Here is a 21,247-nt window from a genome sequence, read left to right on the forward strand (position 1 = left end):
ATGAATGATCCGTCTTGGCACGCCGTGTCTGTATATGACATGATGCTTGATGAAATTGATGACGTTGTTCGTTTTTACTTCTCTAAGCAGAATCGCTTCAGCCCACTTTGAAAAGTAATCCGTGATTGTGAGAATGAATCGATCACCTTTGACTGAAGGGGGAAAAATAGAACCGACAATGTTCATACCCCATGTCTCGAACGGCCAAGACGTGGTTGACGTGTGTAAATGCTCTGGTGGTTGGTGCATATAATTTGCATGTATTTGACAAGCATGACACTCTCAGGCGTATTCGATTGCGTCACGAATCATTGTTGGCAAAAAATATCCCATTCTTCTGATGCGATCATACAGTTTGGGCCCGGGCTGATGTGCACCACATTCTCCTTCGTGTGCTTCCTTAAGAACTTCTTCTTCTTCTTTGTTCGAAAGGCATCGGAGTAACAAACCATCGTACCCTCTACGGTATAATGTATGGGTCTCGGTATTATAGAAGAATCTTGGTGCTCTTCGGCGGATTGATTCCCTTTCTTTTACATCCTCTGGCAAAATACCATATTGGACGTAGTCAATGATGGGAAAACGCCAATCTCGGGACTCAGACCCAATTCGAGTTGAATTCACCTCTTTAGCGCTCATGTTTCTATCATCTTCTTCTTCAATATCCATATCGTATATGGGTATGTAGAGTTGATGCGTCCTTACTGTGACTAACAGCTCAGTTTCGGGAGGCTGCGTAAGTGATACCGCTAGTGCTGCCAGTGCATCCGCATAAGCGTTCTGAAAACGAGGGACGTATTCAATAAAGAATTCTTTAAAAGAATCTGCCATTTTGATGACCTCCTGGTGGTACGGGATCAGGTCTTGGTTCCTGACTTCATACTCTCCGCGGACTTGGTTGACTATCAATTGAGAATCCCCAAAAGCTTCGAGATATTCGACCCCCAGCTCCTTGGCGAAACTGAGTCCAATGAGAAGCGCGTTGTACTCGGCTACGTTATTGGAACACGGACTAGTCAGTGAATACGCCCGAGGCATCACATGCTTGCCCGGGGAAATTAAGACAACTCCAACTCCGGAGGAGACTGTAGAACATCCGGGGGTTATTGCCCTATTAACTACCCTCGAAGCACCATCGAAGTATAATTGCCATACTTGTTGGTGCGATGTAGTGTTAACTTTGTGGGTTTCATCCGGCAAATCATCATACACTTTTGCTGTATCCGTTGTTGGATTTGCCGCCAAAAGATCACAAATCGCTTGTCCTTTGATCGACTTTTATTGTTTGAAGTGCAAATCATATTGGGACAAGAGAAGGGCCCACTTTGCTAACCGCCAATTCATAGAGGCCGGTTGCGTCATAAACACCCGTACTGGATTAACATTGGAAATGACGTAAATCGTCTGTCCAACCAAGTAATGCCGCATCTTTTGCATTGCAAATACCAATGCGAGGCATTCTTTCTCAATCAGCGGATATCGAGACTCGGCGCCTACCAAGGTCCGACTTAGGTAATAAACTGCCTGTTCATGACAAGCACTTATCGAGTGGTTCATCGCCTTGAGGTAAATCAAGAACGGTCTACCTGATTTCGGTGCAACGATAACAGGAGAATTCGTCAGATATGTTTTGATATCTTCGAATGCTTTTTGGCAAGCGTCGTCCTAAATAAATGACACCCCTTTCTTATTTAGCTTAGAGAATGGTTGGCACTTCCCAGAAAGATTTGAGATGAACCGCCGGATGTAAGCTAAACGCCCTTGCAATCCTCTGAGTTCTCTTAGATTTCTAGAGGGTTACAGTTCATGTATCGCCTTCACCTTATCAGGATCTATATGTATACCTTTAGTGGTGACGACGAAACCAAGGAATTTTTCGCTGGACATTCCCAGGAAGGATTTAGTGGGGTTCATCTTCAATTGATGACTCCGCATGAGATCGAACATCGTCTTCAAGTCCTTGATGTGATCTTCTTTGTTGCGGCTTTTTACAACCAAATCATCAACATAGCACTCGACTGTTTTCCTGAGATGTTCTTGAAAAATCTTAGTCATTGCTCGCTGATACGTGGCGCCTGCATTCTTTAGACCGAAAGACATCACCGTGTAGCAAAAGACACCAAGGGGCGTTCTGAACGCTGTATGCTTCTCGTCATCTGCGTGCATCTTGATTTGGTTATATCCTAAAAAACCATCCATAAAAGACATTCTCTCAAATCCGCATGTATTGTCGATAATGACATCCGTGATTGGGAGAGGAAAGTCGTCTTTTGGACATGCTGTATTCAGGTCCCTGAAGTCAATGCAAATCCTGATTTTACCGTTCTTCTTCATGACTGGAACGATATTGCCTAGCCAATCTGGATGTTGCTCCTCTCGGATAAATCCTGATTCGATCAATTTCTTAACCTCTGCCTCAATAGCTTCCATGATCTGCGGACGAAACCGTCTTTGCTGTTGTTTGACAGGTTTGGCATCCGACTTGATATCGAGGCGGTGCATTGCCACATTGGGGTCGAGCCCTGGCATATCCTCGTAGTTCCAAGCGAAGACGTCAATATACTCCCTGATGAGAGCAATTAACTCCTCCTTCTCATTTGAGGGAAGACTATCGCTGATGAATATCGGCTTTGGGTTAGCCTCGTCACCCATGTTAACTTGGACTATTTTATCTTCAGTGGGGGGTTCTCTCTGTTCGAACCTATCACCATACTGCATGTTCAGGTGATGAAACCACGGGTCTTCCCATGTTGGCATTTGATCATCGTTCTCCATTGTGGACGGATCAGCTGTAGCCATGTTTGCCATTAGGGCTTTGAATACTTCCCCCAGACTTGTATCGGAATCCCATTCCGAGGAATCTGACGGGTACCCATCTTTGTATTGCTCAGATGATTGGTTATTGATTAACCAGCAACATTCGTCTTCTGAAGAAGATTCATACCCTAACCCTCGTCCGTATTTATAATAATCATCGGGTTTCCCTTTTGGTACATATGCCGCTTTGGCTGGAATACGAGGACCTCGATCGAAGTATAAACCTTCTCCGAGTGTGAAATCATATCCCTGTTTTTCCATGAGCTTGCGCGCTTCCGGGCTATACTTAGATAAATGCTGACCAGGTTTGTCATCATTCTCATCTTCCCTTAAGAAATGATCTGGTAATGGAGAGCTTTTTCCTTTACCGTAAATCACTTCTTTTTCACCTCCTATTTTGGTCGGGATGACCAGGGTTGTTCCGAAAGAATGCTGGAGGCGTTCCTTTGCTATATAGGACGATCGAAGCGGCATATATAAATCGGGATTATCATACAATTCTTTTATCACATCATCAAGAGACAAGGAGTACTCTAAATCATTATTTATTTCATTATTGGCAAGTTGCCAGTTACAACTGCCCTCTGACGATTGTTCATTGTCAAGGTTGATTACAAAGGGTACAATGTCGTTTAAAACATAACCTCCATTGTAATCAAATCCGGCTTCGGTATCAACTTCTTCTCCGCTGTCCGTGCCATGGGTCGATGATTCAGTATCGGATTCGTTACCATAAAGGAGAGAATCAGTGAAATAATTCTCATACCCTTTGAATGGTTGCTTATCCGCGACCACCGTCCTAACCTTATTATCAGTGTTAACATATTTCAAACACTGATGGAGAGTGGAGGGGATTATAACGTTACTATGGATCCAAGGCCGACCCAATAGTAAGTTATATGAAGTCTCGGCATCGATCACATAACATGTGACTTCTGTTTTCAAATCTCTCATTTGACATTTTACTCGGATCTTTCCCAAGGGTCTTGACCCGCTAGTATTGAATCCATAGATAACAGTGCCTGTGGACGCCAACTTACTAACTGCATAATACTCACAGCAGAACCCGGATCCACTTGGATTCGGTTGACTTTGCTGGAGCCAATGTACCAAATGAAATATAGGGGTTGATCATGGTTTGAATTCTTCGTCTGCATATCCTCTTTGGTGAAGGTAATGCAAGGAAGGTTTTTAGTCGCTATGTTGCAGTGTTGAATTGACAGTTCTGTCTCTTCAAGTGCCGGCTTGATCCGAGTAAAGAACACTTCTGAATTGGCCAAGGCTTCTTGCAAGGCTTCCCTGGTTTCTTTAGACAACCGTAGCAACTCATACAATGTTATCCGCGCCGGTATGTTAGTTAGTTGAGCCATAATATCGAAGACGTGCAGAGTGTTCGAGCTTTCTGGTTTATCTCTTCCAATCGGACGTTGAGCCATAATATCGAAGACGTGCAGAGTGTTCGAGCTTTCTGGTTTATCTCTTCCAATCGGACGATTGAAACGAGACTGCTTCGGATTCTAAACCTCCTGGGGCCTCTTTTCTTTCTGTTTATCAACCGACTGTCATCGAGCTTCTTCAACTGGTCTAGGAGTCATAATCACCCCCAGCTCCGTGAGAGTTTTAGCTGGTCCCCGTTTCGTCACCCCCTGCTCAGCTAACTGATTACTAGGTGATGGATAGTTGAAGTGATACTCATTTCCGCTTCTAGTGGCAAATACTTCTTGTTCTTCTTCGGAGAGCGGGAAGGTTGGAACTTCATTACCATCCTCTTCAAAGATCGCGGAGGTAGCATTGCAAGACTTGCCTTTACCTTTTCTGGTCGAGGAAGTCGTCCACTGATCGTCTCCAATTAGATCGGGATGAACCCAGAGGATTTTGCCATTTGGGGCTGTGTGTGGCACAAGTCCTTTTTAGCGCTATCCATGTGGGTCGTCGTTCACTATCTTCATTCCTAATTTGGTGATGCGCTCTGGTTTAAACCATACTGTGGGCACCGATCCAAAGCTGATTGAAACCGCATTTGCTCCAACATTCTTAGACGGCTTCGGAGTTATAACACCTACATCAATTAACGCCTAAATCTTATCCTTGAGATGGTAGCATGACTTGGTAGGGTGATGGACCGCTCTATGGTATGAGCAATACTTCGGATCTGTCACATTGCTAGCCCCTTCTTGATCCACGATCGACGGCAGCTGGATTTTGTTGTTTTCCAACAGGTACTTAAAGATGCTGGGAACTTCGTCATCTTTGAAGGAGTACACCTTAGGAAATCTTGGCTCCGAAGATTTCTGCTTCTGAGGCCGTTGTTGCCATTGTTGCTATGATTGTTGTGGTGCTCGTTGCTGCTGCTGTTGCTGAGGTTGCAATTGGAAAGTTTGATTAGCATCAACTGCATTAGCATGTGCCTTACCTTTCCCTCGTGGGACGAAATTCTGCTGTGGAGCATTCGTCGCCTGTTGGCCTCTCTCCGCCTTCTTCCTTCTTAGGAATCGCTCGGCTTGCTCTCCTCGATCCTTTAAATCCTTCCATGTTTTGGATGGTGCTGTCCCTATTGCTTCCAACACGTCCAATGCGAGGTTGTTGTGGCAAATATGGAGAATGAACTCCTCAGTGATCGGGTCCCGACAATTCATCGCCTTGTTCCGGAACCTTTTGACGAAGGTATCAACTAATTCCCCGTCTTTTTGTTTTTCGTCAAGCAACGACCCGATGGATATCTCGGTGTCGTCGTCGAAGAAATTGGTGAGGAATTTAGTCTCCATGTCATCCCAGCTATTCACACTTCCTGGCTTGAGGCGACGATACCAATCGAAGGTGGCTCCACGAAGAGTGCCAACGAAGGACCGTACCATCAGAGGCTCATTACCAGAGATAACCCCCAGGTGTGATTTGAAGTAAATCAAATGCTGAGTGGGTGAACCCATCCCATTAAACGGCGTGAAGTTAATTAGATTGAACTTCGCCGGATACGGGATTGATTCCCATTCTCTTGGGTATGGATAAGGAATGCCTGTCTTTTTTATCTCTTGAGCGGAAATCAATGTATTGATTTTGCTCTCGAGGTTTTTAATCTTCAAGCTTTCACCTGTGTTTTCGCTAGCATTCTCGTTACCACCCCCTGCATTGATGGGAGGATTATTGGCATTATGAGCTTCATTCACACCTGTGTCCTCATCTTCCTGATGAACCTGGTTACGACGACTTGGTTCGCCTTGCTGGTTTGTCAGTGCTTGGATTTGTTGGTCATGCATTTCTCTCATATTCTGCATGGCCATCTGCATTTCGAACCTGAAGCTCTCCTGTTGTTTAGCCATGGCTTCTTCGAGCATCTTGGCCACTTGTTCCGCACTTATCATAAGTGCTTCGCAGGGTTGTCCTTCGCTGGATACCGTATTATCTGATGTGACTGCCGAGCCGGCATCCAATTCTTCATCTTCTGAAGGTAACCTTGTCCGAATCCTACCATAAGTTGCTCGTTTGATGGTTCCAGACTTTCTTCATCTTCTGAAGGTAACCTTGTCCGAATCCTACCATAAGTTGCTCGTTTGATGGTTCCAGACTGTAAACGGGTTATACGTCGGGGTGCTTTCAGAATCGACTCGAGATTATCCCGTGCCGATGTCCCTTTGCTGGTCATGTTAGTGGTGACCCTCGGAAATTCTCCGTCTTCAACCACCGTTCTTCTTTGTCAGAAACGCCTAGGCCTTGGTTTTGGCGTTTTGGTACTGAGCCTTTCGAAGGCCGAAATTCTCTCGGGGACTGTATTGGTGCAGTTGCACTCCGATAATACTGCCCGAATGAGTTTGGAACAGGGGCATTGAGTTTCTAGTTCTCGAGGACTCCTTTTCCTGGTTTTACTCGTACCCCCAACACGATAGTACAACTCGTCGGTTTGAAGGTCAGAGTAACCTATCATGTGTTGGCACGACTTCTCAGGTATAACGTTATCGTCATTAGACGATAACGTTTCCTTCTGAGGACGAACTGCCTTCTTTGGGTTTTCAAAAGTCACGCGCCTTGAAACATTCCTTTGTGGGCGTGAGTTCTCAGCGGGCTCCTGGACTTCAATGCGCAAATTGGTGCGCGTAGTTGCCATGAACTCCTTGTCATGTTGATGGTGATGGCGACCCCCAGCATGTTGAGTCGTTCAGGGCTTCTTTATTAGGCCCAAACGTTCTTGAACTGGAGCTTTGCATTGTCCATCGGGAAGTGGACCGAGGCGCTCCAAAACTGACTTCTTTCTTCGGGACGATTTTGCGTGATCTCCCGGAGTAGCTATGGGAATTATTGGCGATTTAGGTTGGTTCGCCGGAGGTTGAACTTTTGCTGAAGGCTGCAATTGTTGCTTTTTAGCCTGAATCGCCGCTTCAGTCTTCGGCCTCCATACTTGGCGGGTTGGTGGCGGCTTTTTGGCCACTTCCTTCTGTAGTCTTCTGCGGGCTTCCTGGACTTGTGCCCGTGCTTGCGCTGACAGTGCGCGGTGCTTGCGAATACGCTCATCAAGTGTTGAACGATTCCGTTTGACACGGATCCATTCATTCGTTGGCGGCTTGGAGGAGCTGCCATTCATTGATTATTGAGGCTGTTTGCCTCTCCTGCTCTTCAGATCCGCGTTATAGCAGATCCCGTCAGTGGACTCCATCGCCTTTGTGAGTTGCCGCGCTAGGCGTTGACGTCGCCTCTGGCGGGCTCTCTTTGAGAGAGTCACAACGCCCTCAACGGTGGAGGAATTGGCAGGAACAGATTTGACCTGGTTGGAGGTCGGTGGGGCTTTACCCGATGCGACGTTAGCATCAGTTGGGGCGAGAGCTTCCTTGGCGTTCTGTACTTTTTCGTACCAACGAACTTTTCTCCTGGAGGAGAACTTTTTGGACTTGCGGGGAGAGGTGGATTCGGACGAGGATGACAGATACTCCTTAAACTTTTGTTGGTCGAATTCATACTCGACCTCCTCCTCGACCAGGATTGAGATCCGCGGCTGCGACGCAACGATCTCGGCAGCGAGATCGGTGGCTCCCACTGTGATCGCCAGATTGTTCGCGGGAAAAATTGTGTTCTTTGATGTCATTGCTTTCTCAAGTAATAGTTTATCGATTACAAAAGATCCGGTCTTTTTATAAGATCCGGTTACAACAAAATCAAAAAAGAAATAAAAATTACAACTTTCCTTTTATGTCGAATGAATCGCGAGATCCTGTTTTGCGGTCTCTCGCTTTTGTGGGTTTTTTGCCTACGCCGGGGTTAATCCGTGGACCACCACGCGATCTTGATTCGGTCGGATTTACACGGTATGACGAGTGATATTTCACGAAGGAAATAACAGCCGGGGGTACTATTTCACTAAGGAAATAATAGCCTTTAGTAATCGAAAGGGTACTATTTCACTAAGGAAATAATAGCCTTTAGTAATCGAAATCGACCAAGCGAAATCGATACTCTTCTCGGGATCAAAGACCAAGCTCTGATCCGGAGGGAAACCGTGTAGATCTCAAATCTGATCTCTCTCGAACTCCTGCCTTATTTGTCGTGGATGATCGCCAAGAACCAGATCTGAGAGTCCGAGTCTTCTAAACTTTGAATCCGAAGGTGAGTTCTAAATCCAGCAGAGTTTCGGATCCAAAATTCCAACCCCTTTCAACAATGAACTTCATGGTCTATTTATAGGCACTGAAAGCGGATCTGGGCTCAGATCTGGGCCCAGATCTGCCCGTGGCTCGGCCACTTGGGTGGCTCGGCCACCGAGCCACCAACAAGGTGGCTCGGTGAACCACCAATGTTGGGCTCGCCGCCGAAGCCACCTCTTGGTGGCTCAGTGGCCGAGCCACCTAGGTGGCTCACTGAGCCCCCCTGAGGTGGCTCGGCCATGGCTGAGCCACCTCTTGGTGGCTCGACTTTGGCCAAGCCACCTGGGTGGTTCGGCTTTGGCCGAGTCGCCCGGGTGTTCGCCGTGTCGTCCGTTGTCCGGTTTTCACGGTTTATCGGTTTATCCGAGCTTCATCATTGATCTGAACTCTGATTTGGCAGTCCGGATCCCGATTTGGCAGTAAATCTGCCTTGGAGTTCGAGTTCGAATCCGTTCTATGGTTGGATGACTCGTTGACTCACCGAACCGTTAGCTTGATTCCGCACGCGAGTGGATGTATTCCGTTGTTTGCGTGCGATTTGTTAATCTCGTCACCTCGTTAATCCGCTTCATCGCGTGTCACTTGGCTTCGATGTGGTGGACTAATGCTCGTGTTTAGATACGTCACCCGATGGTTCGTCGGTTTGTCGAATCACCGTGCCGAGCTGTGCTAAGGGACCCATAGGCAGTTTTATACGCCTACAATAAGTAGATATTGAGATGTCAAGATGAGATTCGTCTCTCCCAGTATAGGGGGTTGATGTCATATGATTGTTTGATATAACTATAGTCTAAAAATCCTTGGTCAAGGTAAATAAGATAAACTGAGTGTCAGTTTGATCTTAAAGCTTATGGGTTTAATATCAACAAACACTAATCAAGCTATTAGGGTTTGACAGTTTATCATACCCTAGGCTCGATAGTTTGACATTGTTTGACGAAGAGACTGGACTGTACAATATTATCATTGAGCGGACCTGATAAAATTATGTAAGCATCTTGCAGACATTTATCACAACTTATACCCGAGTAGTCTTCATGTGTAGCTAGCACAGTTTGACATTGTTTGACGAAGAGACTGGACTGTACAATATTATCATTAAGCGGACCTGATAAAATTATGTAAGCATCTTGCAGACATTTATCACAACTTATACCCGAGTAGTCTTCATGTGTAGCTAGCACCTCTGTTGTACTTGTGGATATGATCCACTGCCGAGTCTTAAGTTAGGCCCTAGAGTCACACCAAGTGCGTACTTGAATCCTATAAAATATAATGTATAGAGTTAAATGCGTATGATTGATATCAGTGGATACACATAAATGGTTATATGTATCGGTAAAATCAGAATGCTATGTGCTTAAGAAACAAATTCTAGTATTTTTCCTATAAAGTTAACTTTTAGTGAACTGGTTGATTTTTTGGTCAACAGTTGACTTTTGGTTAACTTATTGATTTTTTATTTCATATGATGACTTATTAGTTAATGATTGGAAAAATTATGCAATACCGTATTTATGAAACACCGTATTGATATGGTATTTTCATTTATAAAATACACACTTTATTATACCTTGATTAATGAGTCATGAGATGAGTCATTAAGGTGGTATGGTTTGAGCACATGGTTTGAGCACATAATTTTGATTCTTCATGACTCTTTGCATGACTCATGAGATGAGTCATTGCATGACTCATGAAAGGAATCATTATATTTAGATGACTCATGGCATGACTCATGAGATGAGTCAAGACATATCTCACTCTATATATATGAGCTCTCTCTTATGAAAAGGTTAATAAAAAATTGGCGAAGTGGTTTTTTTCCATAAGAGAATAAAAGAGAGCTCTACCTCTAACTAAACTCTAGCAATCTTTGAGTAAGAGGAAGTAGTAGGATTTTGAAGTACCATGGGGTAGATATCTTTCCTTGTGTCTCAAGAAGACTCTGATTTTATCAAGCTCATTTGAAGACTTGGAGATCCACTACAAGGAGGTTTATAATAACAAGGAGAAAGAGGTAGGGGTTGTTCGATCTACCATCGAATCACGCTACGAAAGTAAGTCTTCAAAGCTCTTGGTTGCTCTTTTTTTTATAGGGATCATGTTAGATTTAATTAGGATGGTCCTAGCTTGTTTTTTATGCTCTCTACATGCTTAGTATTATTATACATATAGTCTTCCATTGTGTATTTTACATGTATTTAGCACGAATTTCCAACACGGTATCAGAGACATGGTTCCATCTAATTGAATCTTTACATGTATATCTAACTCATAGAGGACTTTGTACTTGCTTCTAATTACTAGTTTAATTAAAAGATGTTTTAATGAAACTAGTTAATTAATACAAGTTATTTTGTAATTAGTTATACTAGTTGTTGATTCAAAAATATTATTTTTGGTTCATAAGTTTTTAAGAGTAAAAACACTTGTATAAATTACAAAACACTTATTTACAACTAGTGTAGTTGTATATTAGAAGCATGATAGTCCTATTTGAGTTAGGATAATCCCTATGTTATCTAGTTTTTCAATTTGTTACATAACTAGATAGATGCATATTTCTTAATATTGATTAAGTTATATGCTTTTTATCATCTTGCGTGGTTGTTATGTTTATATATGATAGTGGACAACGATTCTCTTGCATTTATTGTATTAATGTGATATAGCTAGAAATGTAATAATATTTACAACCTCTTTCGTGCCCGAGCATGGGCTACGCCTACGAGTTTAGGCACTTGCTCACCGATCATGGGCTACTCCTACAGGTATAGGCCCTTGTTCGGGTATGGGGGGGGGGTATAGTTATTTAGTCTAGTTTTTCTATTTATAGCTTTTATTTTACATTCAATGTAATATTATTATCCATCCTACGAGATGGTTTTTCTATTATAAATGAGGCTTGCACATCCTATGTATATGTGATTGTAATAATACAGGATTTGCAAGAGAGCTAGCATTGCAAGGGGTTGCAAATTGCTTACTAAAATGTAATTAGTGTAGTTGTATTTTTATTCCTTTAGTTGTCCACTATCATTTCATATTGCTTTTATATATATAGATGTCAATACAATTGGGTGCTATATTCTACAAAGTTAATATCTCTATCTCACTAGAGAAATAGTTTTTTTTAATAAAAAAACTCAATTTAAACTTTGTGAGACATGACAATAAGAGTTTATTGACCATAGAGTGGTGAGACCGACATTAACATAGCGTTAGTGTGAAAGATAAATAAACCTAAAACAGTTAAAAAAATGTATTTAGAATGAACTTTTAACTAGTGTCAAGGAAAGTAATTATGATATATAACTCATGGGGTGATGTCCAACTTAAGATTAGGGGTGATGCCAAATCTTTCGCACTATAGTCTTAAAGAGCGGTGGTTACTTAATTAAGGTCCGATGAATATTCTCGGTGAATATCTCGAGAACCCTCCCATCAATCATGTACTTATCTGGCTAGTTTAATTATTACAAGTATAAATATAGAGCATCTTTAAATTATATCAAGTTTGATTACGGTAAAGATTTTTGAAATCATCCATAGCCCTCCATCATTACAGTTGAATACTACTAAGCTTATAAATACTTTGTTTGTTGGCTATCGTCAATGTAATACTATTCTATGGCTAAGTAGTATTCATCTGTATATAAGATATAAGGCTAGCTTTGTAGGCATTCAAAAATGCCAAGCTTCAAAATATGAAGAGGATTGTCAGGGAAACGAACCTTGTCCTAATCCGATACGATGCTCGTTGCTTAGTGAAGACCCACTTCAAGAACGAGGGTCGCCAAACAGCGAAACTCAACACCAAAAGACGAGGTTCACTGCATCACAAAGCTTGATATTAGAGTTCATCACTGAGCAAAGCTACTCTTGAAGATGATGCCCGTCATTGAAGACAAGGTTCGAAGCTCGTCATTGGATACGAGGTTCGATGCTCACCACCAGACGTAAAGCTCATTAGTGAAGATAAGGCTCATTAAAAGGAAATTCAGAAGACTTGCTACGTAGTTGGACTCAGCTATCGAAGACAAAGTTCATTAGTGAATACGAAGCTCGTCAGATGGCGTCTGTGAAGACAGAGTTTGCTATACTGCAAAGTTGGTTTTAGAAAACGAACCTCGCTGCATATTGAGGCTCGTTCAATCAGATTAACTTCGTCATGCAGCAAGGCTCATCATCCGCGTGAGATCTAGTTGTAACGGCTCCGAGGACTTAGTCAGCCACGTAGGCTAATCTTCAGGAGCACGTTACGGCGTGTACTGATTTGGAGGTAGTTACGCCCCTCTACCCATGATTGTAGCATGTCGGTTACGTGCTTAAACCCTATAAATAGCCATGGATGGCTACAGTGAAAAAGGTGAGAGAAAAAGTTGATTGGTTCGGATTTCTAAAGCTTTAGATAATCATCAGAGATCAGAGCTCCTGCGTATAGATCTAGAATTTGAACCTCGATTCTAGTAGTCTAACGAATGTCAGAAGCTCCAGCAATCTTGTTTTGATCGTTAACAGGAGGCAATCTTAACTCAAGTATCAAGGGAAGCATCCTTTCGTCACAAAGAACCCATGTTAAACAAGAAGAAGCTGAATTAATCTTCTCTTTATCTGTAATCGAGAGAGAGAGCATGAGTGATTGTAAGGGTTTCGTACCGTGTGATCGAACCCAGTTTTCTTAAACAAGAGAATCAATCCAACTTTAATTTTTTGACCCTACAAGCTTAAGTTGGTTATGCAACTTTGTTGGCCTTCGTCAAGAGTATGCATAAGTTAAATTTAAGCCAGTCAAGAAATGATGGGTCCAAACATAACTAGCTTTTTATGATTTGTTGGCCATCGTCAAAGTCATAAAAGACTAGGGGTAAAATCATATCAAGAATTACAAGAATGTAAAAGACAAAAATTGTCTACCATTATTGAGTATATAGATTTGTTGGCCATCATCAACGTTGATACATTCAATGATAATTGGATCTTGATCCCACTTAAAAATAATGGATTGTTTTCCGATCACCTCTTATAATGGTTTTGAGTGACTCGAAAAATAGTGGGAGGCATAACTTAGATAAAAAAATGAACCAAATCTATTTTATGTATTAAACATCTGCTAAAATATTTTTTCTCTCTCTTCCACACCATCATGTCTGGCTTAAAACTTATACTAGAACAGAATAAGTTAACCGGTCCTAACTACAAAGACTAGTTGAGAAATGTTAAAATTGCCTAACTTATGACAAAGTAACATATGTCCTCACAAAGTCGGAACCCGTTCTAGGCCCAGAACCCACTGTAGCGGATAATAAAATCCGCATAAAGTGGAATAGAGATTGTTCACTTGCTCAATGCCTCACAATTGCCTCTATAGATTTGATCCATCAGAGGAAACATGAGAATATGGATGTCTGATCCATATTTCGTAATATAGAAGAACTGTATGGTGAGCAACCGTGACAAATGAAGTACGCGGTGTCTAGGAATTTGTTCCAGATGAAAATGACTATGGGATCTTCTGTTGGGGACCACGTCCTCAAAATGATTACCTATGTCAATAAGCTTGAACTTTTAAACGCAGGCCTAGATGCCGATATATATACAGATATCATTCTGCAGTCCTTGACACCAGCCTACTCCCGATTCATATCACAGTTCTTGATGATGGATCTGGAGCCCACTCTTCCTAGCCTTCTTAATTTGTTAAGACAGGAGGAAAGTTCTATGAATAAGGGACAAACACCAGCCTTGGTTATAGAGAAATCTTCTTCCACTTCTAGCAAACTGGTTGCCAAGAAAAAGGGAATGAAGAAAACTACTAAACCAAAGAAATGTGTTTAGAAGGCTGTCAAGAAGGACAAAAGAAAGGCAAAAATGCTGACTGCAAAATGCTTCCATTGTCACAAGTCAAGACACTGGAAAAGGAACTGTCTTGAATTCCTAGTCTCACTCAACAAGAAGAAGCAAGTTTGTTGCTTCATCTTCAGATGCGTTTGTTACTCATAATTATTTTTTTTATAAATCCTACATCTTGGGTATTAGATACCGGATCAGGATCTCATATCTTTAATTTGTTACAGGGCCTGAGAAGTTATAAAAAGCTTGATGCTGGAGAGAGATGACCATACAAGTTGGTAATGGTGCAATAGTTATAGCAGTTGCGGTTCGGGATTTTCATCTAGCTTTACCAAATGGAAACATTTTTGATTTTGAATAGTTGCTATTTTGTACCAACTATGATGTGTAATATAATATCTATATCTTTATTAGATAAAGATGGATATATGTTCAAATTGGAGAACAATGTTATAAATATCGTATATAATCAAAAGTTGATTGCTTATGGAACATTGTATAATGTCATCTATATTCTTAATCAAAACACAATTCTAAATACTCATCACACTAATAAAAGAAAGCACTCAGTTTTGAATGATGCTTTCTTATGGAATTGTAGACTTGGTCATATTAATAAAGAAAGACTTGGCGAGCTACATAAACATGGATATTTAGATCCATTTGGCTTTAAGTCTTATGATACTTGCAAGTCTTATCTTAAAGGTAAAATGACCAAGACTCCATTTACGGGAATTAGAGCAAGAGTTACAAAACTCTTAGGACTGATATATAGTGATGTATATGGTCCTATGTCTACAATGGCCAAATGTGACTACTCCTACTTTATTACTTTTACTATCAATTTTCAGGATTTGGATCTGTGTTTTTGATGAAACACAAGTCTGAAGCATTTGAGAAATTTATCGAGCATAAAAATGAAGTAGAGAACCAAACAAGCAAGAAAGTTAAAATTCTTCGATCGGATCGAGGAGGCGAATACTTGAACTCGGAATTCTTAGAGTTTTTAAAAGAAAAAGAGATTCTCTCTCAAGTTACTCCACCCATTTACACCACAACTTAACAGTGTGTCAGAAAGGAAGAATCGTGCCCTATTAGATATGGTACGTTCCATGATGAGTAATACTGAGCTACCTTTTTCATTCTGGGGGTATGTGTTAGAAAAGCAGCAGCACACTTACTTAATAGGGTTCTAACTAAAGCAGTGCCTAAACCTCCATATGAGATATCGTATAGGATAAAACCATATCTTAATTATATTAAGATTTGGGGATGTCATGCTTATATAAAAAAGCAAGATCCCAAAAAATTAGAGGCACACTCAGTATTGTATAAATTTATAGGATATCCAAGGAATTCCCATGGATATCAATTCTACCACATCGATGAACAAAAGATAATTGTTTCTCGTTGTGCTACCTTCTTGGAGAAGGAATTTATTAGAAAGGAAATTAGTGGGAGCATGGTAGAACTGGAAGAAATTTTAGAGATACAAATCAATACTGATAATTTAGTAGAACCAGAAAACTCAGTTGTACCAGAAGAACCTCAATCACTCCACAGATATCCAAGGTGATCTCATACACTTAAGAGAGAATATGATTTTCTCGTTGAAAGTAGCATGTTAGATCACGTCATAGATGATGATGAACCTTTGAGTTATCAACAAGCCTATCAGAGTAGGGACTCTGTTGCTTAGCATGATGCAATAAAATCCAAAATAGACTCTATGTACACCAACAAAGTATGGATCTTAGACAATGCTCCTAAAGGGGTGATACCCATAGGTTGCAAATAGTTGTTTAAGAAAAATTTGGGTGTAGATGAGAAATTAGAGACTTTTAAAGCTAGACTAATAGCTAAAGGTTTTCATCAAAGACCTGGTTTGGACTACGATGAAACCTTTTCTCCAGTGGCTATGCTAAAGTCTATTAGGATTCTACTTGCTATAGCTGCTCACTATGACTACGAGATCTGGTAAATGGACATTAAAACTGTATTTCTAAATGGTGATTTAGAAGAGTGCATATATATGTCTCAACCAGAGGGATTTATAATTAGTGGGAGCAGCGAAAAAGCATGTAGGTTGCTTAAAGCCATTTATAGACTGAAGCAAGCATCGTGGAGATGGAACATCTATTTTGATGATGCTATCAAAGAGTTTGGTTTTATCAAAAATCCAGATGAACCATGTGAGATGGAACATCTATTTTGATGATGCTATCAAAGAGTTTGGTTTTATCAAAAATCCAGATGAACCATGTGTGTATAAAAGGATGGTTTTATCAAAAATCCAGATGAACCATGTGTGTATAAAAGGATAATTGGGAGTATAGTATTGTTTCTTACTTTGTATGTAGACGATATACTCTTAATCGGTAATGACATACCTTCATTACAAACAGTTAAAATTTGGCTATCAAAAAGATTTTCCATGAAAGATTTGGGTGATGCATCTTGTATACTGGGTATTCAGATCTATAGAGATAGATCTAAAAGAATATTAGGATTATCCCAATCTAGATACATTGACAAAGTGTTAAAGCGGTTTAACATGGAAAATTTCAAGAAAGGTTTCGTACCTGTATCTCCTGGAATCTTTCTCTCTAAAAAGATGTCTCCCCAAACTGATGAAGAGAGGAAATGCATGAGTCTAATTCCTTATGCATCGGCAGTAGAATCGATCATGTATGCCATGTTATGTACTAGACCAGATATTACTTATTCAATCAGTTTGGTAAGTAGATACCAATCTACTCAAGGAGAAGAGCTCTAGAAAGTGGTCAAAAATATACTTAAGTATCTGAAAAGGACTAAAGAGTTATTTTTAATATATGGTAAAAGTGACCTTCAAATGGAGGCTTTTTCCGACTCTAGCTTTTAGAGTGATATCGATGATAGTAAATTTGTTTCAGGATATTTTTTTACCCTCAATAGAGGGGCTGTCAGCCATAAAAGTTCCAAGCAGGACACAGTAGCAGACTCTACTATGAAAGCCGAATACATTACGGCAAATGATACGACCAAAGTTGTCTGGATGAGAAAGTTCCTTTCAGAGCTGGAAGTTATTCCCACAATTAAAGATCTAGTACCTTTATACTGTGATAGTAATGCTATAATAGCTCTGATAAAGGAACCCCGGTCTCACCATAAGTCCAGACACATTCTGAGGAAGTATCACTTGATCAGGGAGATAGTTGATCGCCAAGAGATCAAGATTGTAAGAGTAGACACAAAAGATAATATAGCAGATCCATTCACAAAGGCAATTACTCGTACATAATTTGAAAAACTTGTTGAGCTATTAGATATTAGATACAACAATGATTGGCCTTAGTACAAGTGGGAGTTTGTTAGATATAGGTGCCCAGCAGGCAATAATTGTATATTGTAACATGACCTATATGAATATAACATCCTTATTCAAAATGATAGCATGCTATTTTGGTCAGATTTATCTGATATTTTAATATAGATAAAGTCCTTCGAATGATACTAGACTATCAAACATTTTAGATATGATCGTAATGAAGAGATCTGATTTGTCGCTAACGTATGTTCTAAAATGTTCCTAGTCGATGAAGTGTAGAAATAGGACATCATCACTTTAGGAAGACTAGTGTATACTCTATTTCTCCTTTGGTAGGATGATGATCCATCTCTTGGATCATTGATGTGAGACATTAAGATATAGTATACAGGTGACTCATTAGTGAATGAGTTGACTGAACGACTCACTGAGAACGTCTAGTTGGTAATTATACTTAACTGTCAAATATATGTTCTAAAGTGATATAGTACATAGTAATCTCTTGATCTGAGGCATGAATGCAATATCTTACATGTCAGTATAGGTATACTTAGACTTTTACCTAACTACAGTTCTCATTGAGTTGTGCATAACGGTTCTTGTTTGGTGCATCCCGAGACATAAGTAGATATTGAGATGCTAAGATGAGATTCGTCTCTCCCTGTATAGGGGGTTGATGTCATAAGATTGTTTGATATAACTATAGCCTGGAAATCCTTGGCCAAGGTAAATAAGATAAACTGAGTGTCAGTTTGATCTTAAAGGTTATGAGTTTAATATCAATAAACACTAATCAAGCTATTAGGGTTTGACAGTTTACCATACCCTAGGCTCGATAGTTTGACATTGTTTGACGAAGAGACTAGACTATACAATATTATCACTGAGTGGTCCTGATAAAATTATGTAAGCATCTTACAGATATTTATCACAACTTATACCCGAGTAGTCTTCATGTGTAGCTAGCACCTCTGTTGTACTTGTGGATATGATCCACTACCGAGTCTTAAGTTAGGCTCTAGAGTCACACCAAATGCGTACTTGAATCCTGTGAAATATAATGTATAGAGTTAAATACGTATGATTGATATGCATATATAATTTTTACCAGATACACATAAACGGTTATACGTATCGGTAAAATTAGAATGCTATATGCTTAAGAAATGAATTCTAGTACTTTTTCCATAAAGTTAACTTTTAGTCAATTGGTTGACTTTTTGGTCAACAATTGACTTTTGGTCAACTCATTGATTTTTTGGGTCATATGATGACTTATTAGTTAATGATTGAAAAAATTATGCAATACCGTATTTATGAAACACCGTATTGATATGGTATTTTCATTTATAAAATACACACTTTATTATACATTGATTAATGAGTCATGAGATGAGTCATTAAGGTGGTATGGTTTGGGCATATGGTTTTAGCATATAATTTTGATTCTTCATGACTCTTTACATGACTCATGAGATGAGTCATTGCATGACTCATGAAAGGAATCATTATATTTAGATGACTCATGGCATGACTCATAAGATGAGTCATGACATATCTCACTCTATATATATGAGTTCTCCCTCTTATGGAAAGGTTAATGAAAAATTGGCGAAGTGGTTTTTTTCTATAAGAGAATGAAAAAGAGCTCTACCTCTAACTAAACCCTAGCAATTTTTGAGTAAGAGAAAGTAGTAGGATTTTGAAGTACCCCGGGATGGATATCTTGTCTTGTGTCTCAAGAAGACTCTGATTTTATCAAGCTCACTTGAAGACTTGGAGATCCACTATAAGGAGGTTTACAACAACAAGGAGAAAGAGCTAGGGGTTGTTCGATCTACCATCGAATCACGCTATGAAAGTAAGCCTTCAAAGCTCTTGGTTGCTCTTTTTTTTTATAGGGATCATGTTAGATTTAATTAGGATGGTCCTAGCTTATTTTTCATGCTCTCTATATGCTTAGTATTATTATACATACAGTCTTCCGTTGTGTATTTTGCATGTATTTAGCACGAATTTCCAACATAATCAACCCCCAGCCTTGGAAAAGTTAATTCATTATCTCAGACTTGGCTTGGGATTATTAAAGGGTACTTCATGGCTTATGGGCAATATTTCTTAAGAAATTCCCCGTTGATAGGCATCATGAGTCTATCGCCTTTCTGGTTGATGAGACGGTATGCCCCATTTGAATAGACTGATTCTATTACGAAGGGTCCTTCCTGCTCAGGATTGAATTTCCCTTTAGTCTTGTGTGTCATCACCATAGGTTGTCTGACAGCTAAGACCAAATCGTCCTTCTTAAAGATTCGCTCTTTGACCTTCTTATTGTAAGCTTTGGAGATTCGGGCTTGATACAACTCGATCTGTTGTTGAGCTTGAAGTCGCCTGTCGTCCAACACTTCAAGTTCTTGAAGACTCAATCGATGTTGTTCTTCATCCGTCATCCTGTTCGCAAGGGCAACTCTCAGAGATGGGATTTGGATTTCTAATGGTAGTACAACTTCGTAGCCATATACCAAAGAGAATGTGGTGGCTTTCGTAGGGGTCTTCACCGTTGTGTGGTAGGCCCACAAACATTCGCTAAGATTTTCATCACAATCACGTCTGCTCTTGGAGACGAACTTCTTGAGGAGCTTTACTATGATTTTGTTGAATGCTTCTGCTAGACCATTGGCTGACGGATAGTATGTCATCAATGCGACACTTTGGATCCTGATTGTCGTAGAATCTCTTGAAACCATGACTGACGAACTAGGTTCCATTATCATGAACCATTCGCCTCGGTACACCAAAGTTGTAGATGACGTGATGTTTGATAAATTTGATCACGTTTGAAGCTTTGACTTCTTTCAGCAGAATTACCTCCGCTCACTTGAAAAAGTAATCGGTCACTACCAAGATGAACCGATGTCCTTTAGATGTTGGCGGAACAATGGGTCCAATAATATCCATTCCCAACATCTCAAATGGCTAAGAAGCAGATGTCGGATGTAGGTTCCCTGGTGGCTAATGAATGAACTCATCGTGGATTTGGCATACGTGATAACGTTTAGCGTAGTCAACGGCATCCGAGAACATCTTTGGCCAATAATAGCCAATTCGTCGAAGACTGTCTCCTAACTTAGCTCCGGGTTAATGAGCTCCACACATCCCGTCATGAGCTTCCTTGAGAGCCTCTTTAGCTTCTTTCCTAGAAAGACACCGAAGTAAAACTTCATAATGTGATTTATGATACAATGTTTGAGAAACCACATCGTAATAGAATCGGGGGGGCCTTTCGTTTGATAGTGGCCGCTTCTTTAAGATTATCGGGAAAATTTCTATATAAAATGTAATCGATATACAGGAATCACCAATCCCTAGGTTCAAGCTCTGTTGAGGTTGCGCAGACATCTTCTGCCATCATATTGTCTAAGCATTCATCTAAAGAATGTTGGATCCTAGAGGGGGGGTGATTAGGGTCAAGAGGCTCTAATATGCAATAAAAATTAAACACAAGCAAACCATAATATTCTAATGCGATTAAAGTAAAAGAGATAGGGTTAGGAATTGTTATCCTTTGACGCGCGATGTGTTAACGAGGTTCGGTCCGTTGACCTACGTGCCCGCTCCCCACTCTCGAGGAGAAATCCAC

The 21,247-nt window shown here is 40.5% G+C and overlaps 1 protein-coding gene across 1 annotated transcript; it reads right to left on the minus strand.

The window, feature by feature from the left end:
- LOC109831000 lies at positions 19,713–20,375 on the minus strand. Its single transcript, XM_020398345.1, has one exon. The coding sequence runs from the start codon at positions 20,373–20,375 to the stop codon at positions 19,713–19,715; it is 663 nt and encodes a 220-aa protein (XP_020253934.1).

The sequence above is a fragment of the Asparagus officinalis genome, chromosome 2, assembly GCF_001876935.1.
Source record: "Asparagus officinalis chromosome 2, Aspof.V1, whole genome shotgun sequence".
Classification (NCBI taxonomy): Eukaryota; Viridiplantae; Streptophyta; class Magnoliopsida; order Asparagales; family Asparagaceae; genus Asparagus; species Asparagus officinalis.